The sequence below is a fragment of the Heloderma suspectum genome, chromosome 1 (genome assembly GCF_057233095.1).
Source record: "Heloderma suspectum isolate Gila_16-S chromosome 1, 16-S_ref, whole genome shotgun sequence".
In the NCBI taxonomy this organism is placed as follows: Eukaryota; Metazoa; Chordata; class Lepidosauria; order Squamata; family Helodermatidae; genus Heloderma; species Heloderma suspectum.
In genome coordinates, this window is record NC_139458.1 from 117,213,703 (window position 1) to 117,219,474 (window position 5,772).

The 5,772-nt window shown below is 44.7% G+C and overlaps 1 protein-coding gene across 1 annotated transcript; it reads right to left on the minus strand.

Annotated features, from left to right (window-relative positions):
• Positions 1–411: 411 nt before the first annotated feature.
• On the minus strand, positions 412–1,406 carry LOC146357739 (protein CFDP2-like). Its single transcript, XM_084850541.1, has 2 exons — positions 463–1,406; positions 412–427 (listed from the first exon to the last, which is right to left on the minus strand). Exons 1-2 carry the CDS (start codon positions 1,404–1,406, stop codon positions 412–414), a joined length of 960 nt encoding a protein of 319 aa, XP_084706667.1.
• Between the last annotated feature and the right edge of the window lie 4,366 nt (positions 1,407–5,772).

Genomic DNA, 5,772 nt, shown 5'->3' on the forward strand with positions numbered 1-5,772 from the left:
TTCTTAATCTCATCTGCTTCTGTTAGGTCCCTGCCTTCTTTGTCCTTTATCATGCCCATCTTTGCACAAAACGTTCCCTTGAGATCTCCGATTTTCTTGAAGAGATCTCTAGTCTTTCCCATTCTGTTGTTTTCCTCGATTTCTTTGCATTGTTCACTTAAGAAGGCCTTCTTGTCTCTCCTTGCTATTCTCTGGAACTCTGCATTCAGTTGGGTATATCTTCCCCTTTCTCCCTTGCTTTTCGCTTCCCTTCTTTCGTGAGCTACTTGTAAAGCCTCATCAGACAGCCACTTTGCTTTCTTGCATTTCTTTTTCTTTGGGATGGATTTCGTTGCTGCCTCCTGAACAATGTTACGGACCTCCGTCCATAGTTTCTCAGGCACTCTGTCTATCAGGTCTAATCCCTGAAATCTATTCCTCACCTCCACTGTATATTCATCAGGGATATGATTTAGGTCATACCTGAACGGTTTAGTGGTTTTCCCGACGTTCTTCAATTTAAGCCGAAATTTTGCAAGAAGCAGCTCATGATCTGAGCCACAGTCAGCTCCAGGTCTTGTTTTTACTGACTGTATGGAGCTTCTCCATCTTTGGCTGCAAAGGACATAATCAATCTGATTTCGATATTGACCATCTGGTGATGTCCATGTGTAGAGTCGCCTCTTGTGCTGTTGGAAAAGAGTGTTTGCTATGATCAGCATGTTCTCTTGGCAAAACTCTATTAGCTTTTGTCCTGCTTCATTTTGTACACCAAGGCCATGCCTGCCTGTTATCCCGGTGATTTCTTGACTTCCTTCTTTAGCATTCCAATCCCCTATGATGAAGAGGACGTCTTTTTTTGGTGTTAGTTCTAGAAGGTGTTGTAGGTCTTCATAGAACCGATCAACCTCAGCTTCTTCGGCCTCAGTGGTTGGGGCATAGACTTGAATTACTGTGATGTTGAATGGTTTGCCTTGGATTCGTACTGAGATCATTCTATCATTTTTAAGATTGTACCCCAGTACTGCTTTTCCCACCCTTTTGTTGACTATGAGTGCTACTCCATTTCTTCTAAGGGATTCTTGCCCACAATAGTAGATATGATGGTCACCTGAATTAAATTCGCCCATGCCTGTCCATTTTAGTTCGCTGATTCCCAAGATGTCGATGTTCAATCTTGCCATCTCATGTTTGACCACCTCCAGCTTACCTTGATTCATTGATCTGACATTCCAGGTTCCTAAACAATATTGTTCTTTACAGCATCGGATTTTCTTTTCACCACCAGACACATCCACAGCTGAGTGTCCTTTCGGGTTTGGCCCAGCCGCTTCACTCTTTCTGGCGCTACTTGGAAATACCCTCTGCTCTTCCCCAGTAGCATATTGGACACCTTCCGACCTGAGGGGCTCATCTTCCAGCGTCATCTCTTTTAGCCTTGTGATACGTTCCATGGGGTTTTCTTGGCAAGAATACTGGAGTGGGTTGCCATTTCCTTCTCCAGTGGACCACATTTTGTCAGAACTCTCTGCCATGACCTGTCCGTCTTGGGTGGCCCTGCACGGCATAGCTTATGGCTTCACTGAGTTACGCAAGCCCCTTCGCCACAACAAGGCAGTGATCCATGAAGGGGAGGGGAGATACATATTGCTAATTTGTGCAATCCTATGTATGCCTACTTAGAAGTCCCATTATGTTTAATGAGGCTTACCCTCAGGGAAGTGTGCATAGGATTCCAGCACAAGTTGCTTTTGTAGGGAGGTTTGCACCTTGATGTTCTGCATGTTTACTCAGAAATAAGTCCTGAGTTGTGACCATGGTACTGCAGGCTTAATACTGTGCCTACCCAATTCTGTCTAATGAATTGACTACCCTTTCAGCTCAGTCCTATGCATGTTTTGTCATTTGTGGGTTTGGGGGGTGTTTTTTGCATGAACTGTAGCTTCAGTGGTGAGGGAAAGGCACTTAGTACATGCTCAGAGATTCTCCATAACTTAGCCTTAGTTTTGAAAACAGACTCATTGGCTGAATCCTGGTGAAGTCTTGGCACAAATGACGTTATGGGGAGGAAGATACAATGAGAGCTTGTGCATAATAAGGAGGAGGTAGACAGGAGTTGCACAAAACAAGACATCTATTTTTATGAAGAGTTGCTGGAGGATGGTAGGATGAGGAGGGATGGTTGCATGGAGGGGAATAGAATTGGTAGGGGGAGAATGCAAGTGCTCAGTGGTGAAAGAAAAACATTCTGCACATGCTGAGAGGCACTCTCTATTTAAGAACATAAAAAGAGCCGTGCTGCATCAGACCAAGGTCCATCTAGTCCAGCATTCTGTTCACACAGTGGCCAACCAGATGCCCATAGGAAACCCACAAGCAGGACATGAGTGCTGTATCACCTTCCCATCCATGTTCCCAGTTGCTAACTTTGGTGAAATGTAAATAAATTCTAGTCATTCTAAATTAGAATGCATGTATATCCTTCAGCAACTTTGCAGGTTTCTTGCCTGGCAAACACCTCTAGTGACCTGTGGATTTTCATACAAATTTACCCAAAAACTAATCAGGAAGGGGTGAAGGGAAAGCAAATCACTCCCTCCCCCAAATTGGAGAACTCCCCTTCCACATGAACTGCTGTACCTATCCTTCTGAAATTTTGCTGGTTTCTTACTTAGGGACAACTTTAGGCTATCTGTAATTTTCAGAACAATGGTCCACAACATAGGGAGATAAGTATGTCCTCTTTTGGAGACCTCAAAAAGTCAAGGCCACCCTTGCACAAAAACCCTTGTGGCTAGCATTCTGAAATTTGGCAGACACGATGTCCTCTGATGGGGCAATTAATCCTGAAATTTTTGTCCAATTCTTCCAAGGAATTAAAACGTTATTGGCAGTTCCCTTTAAAATAAAATCAAAATGTAAACGTTGCACCTATTTTTCTGACATTGGGCAGGTGTAATCCCCTTCTAGGGGGCTACTATGCCCGAAATGATCATCCAGTTCTGACCAAGAGAAAAAAGTTACAGTTTTTTTCTAATTTCCCATGGTAGTCAACAGGGAGCATAATGACTCAGTTTTCCAAACATTGACTCAGGTTTGGTGCTGAGCTGGTCTGACTACAAATTGGCCCGAGCAGAAGTGGGATGTTTTCCAAAATGCTGAATCAGGGTCTGACTTGAAGTGCGGTGAGGTGGGGGTCAGTGCACACTTCTTAGTTATGTGTGTATGTAATCTATACACACACGCAAGCACATTGCATGCACACCACACACGCACACACACACACATATTAGACGTGCGCTTAGACTTGTGTGTGTTTGTGTGTGTGTATGCAAATTTGTGTTATGGGCCTGTGCCCCGGATCTTTTAAGAACCTAGCAACGCCCCTGGTTGCATTACTGACGGTGCAATAAGAACATAAGAAGAGTTGTGTTGGATCAGACCAAAGGTCCTTCTAGTCCAGCATTCTGTTCACACAGTGGCCAACCAGCTGCCTGTAGGAAACCCACAAGCAGGACATGAGTGCAACAGCACCCTCCTGCCCATGTTCCCCAGCAGCTGGTGTACACAGGCATACTGCCTCTGATACTGGAGGTAGCACAGAGCTGTCAGGACTACAAGCCACTGATAGCTTTGTTGTTGTTGTTCAGTCGTTCAGTCGTGTCCGACTCTTCGTGACCCCATGGACCATAGCACACCAGGCCTTCCTGTCCTGCGCACTCTCCCGGAGTGTGCTCAGGTTCATATTCATTGCATCGGTGATGCTATCTAGCCATCTCATCCTCTGCCGTCCCCTTCTCCTTTTGCCTTCAGTCTTTCCCAGCATCAGGGTCTTTTCCAGAGAGTTTTCTCTTCGCATTAGGTGGCCAAAATATTTGAGCTTCAGCTTCAGTATCTGTCCTTCCAATGAGCACTCAGGGTATTTGTCTAATCCTCCTTTAAAGCTGTCCAAATGGCTATCACTACGTTTTGTGGTAGCGAAATCCGTAATTTAACTAGGGATGTACGAAAGTCACTTACCTTTTTGAAGGGTGACATTCGCGGTGGGGGGGAGGTGCTCCATACTCCAGTACTGCTTTTCCCACCCTTTTGTTGACTATGAGTGCTACTCCATTTCTTCTAAGGGATTCTTGCCCACAGTAGTAGATATGATGGTCACCTGAATTAAATTCGCTGATGCTTGTCCATTTTAGTTCGCTGGTTCCCAAGATGTTGATGTTCAATCTTGCCATCTCATGTTTGACCACCTCCAGTTTGCCTTGATTCATTGATCTGACATTCCAGGTTCCTAAACAATATTGTTCTTTACAGCATTGGATTTTCTTTTCACCACCAGACACATCCTGAGTGTCCTTTCGGCTTTGGCCCAGCCGCTTCACTCTTTCTGGCGCTACTTGGAAATTCCCTCTGGTCTTCCCCAGTAGTATATTGGACACCTTCCGACCTGAGGGGCTCATCTTCCGGTGTCATCTCTTTTAGCCTTGTGATACGTTCCATGGGTTTTTCTTGGCAAGAATACTGGAGTGGGTTGCCATTTCCCTCTCCAGTGGACCACATTTTGACAGAACTCTCTGTCATGACCTGTCCGTCTTGTGTGGCCCTGCACAGCATAGCTTATGGCTTCTCTGAGTTACGCAAGCCCCTTCGCCACAACAAGGCAGTGATCCATGAAGGGGTTCATAGTGTTAGATCTGTTTTAAGCACGACATTGAGCAAACAAGTAGAACTAGTGTGCATGGCATTGAACTTCTTTATTTTATTTATTAAAACATTTTAATCCCACCTTTCCATTTTTTAAAAAATCCACAGTACAGCAAATAATAATTAAAAAACAATACAAAATATTTAAAAACCATCAATGTAATCAAAACAAGCTTTACAAGTGGGGTGTCGCCAAATGGGTAACCCTGGAGGGTAGGGTTGGGACCCCAGTTGGGTGGATTTGGACCACGGGCCTGAGGTTCAACAGCCCTGCCCTACATCGCATAGCTGCCTATCAAGGTAGAGGGCACATGGAGTGTATAAACAGGCCTTTCAACACAGCAGCAGAGGCTGGTAGCTCCAATATCAGTGGGGTAGTGAATCTGCTCCAGGTTTCTGTCAGAACTCTAAAGGAGCTATCCAAGGTGCTTCATGATTAGCTTCTTTAGAGTTCTGACTGGTTCTGGCTGAAACCTGGAGCGGATTCACCACCCCACTGACATTGGAGCCACCAGCCTCCTCTGCAACACTGTATATTTGCATTTACAACCTGACCTGTATGGAGTTAATTGGTGTACCAAGAGATGTTGGGACTGAAGCCTGCCTGGAAACGCTGCATCTATATGTGTGAGGGGGGCAGGCAGTGGTTGCTTGTTGGTGAGGAAAGACACCCTGCACATGCTCAATAACACGGTTGTCATGCACTATTCCAGATCTGAGCCCTCATATATTAAAAGTAGGGTCCTGGCTCAAATTTAGCCATGTTGGAGGCTCAGCACATTCTTCGAAAACTAGGATACCTCCAGACAAGGCCTTTATGGCACCATCGCCCTGACTTGTTCATGGAATTTTACCGTGGGTTCAGATGACATCAACTTCCTCTCATAACCCTCCTGTGTTCTTCCACCGCTTCTTCCATCTTTTTTCTTACCACGGAAAATCTGTGGATATAGATAATTAAATAGTTTTTCCATTGGACAGTTAAAACTTACTTGATTTTATTTCTTTATTTTTTAATCACAGCTTCCCTTAACATGTTTTAATGTGGCCTCTGTTTGGTGTTTTATCACTGCTTGATTTTCTTTGCTCTTC

Excerpts from the sequence above, each read along its gene's own strand:
- LOC146357739 (XM_084850541.1), bottom strand. The coding sequence starts at position 1,406 with ATGACGCTGGAAGATGAGCCCCTCAGGTCGGAAGGTGTCCAATATGCT.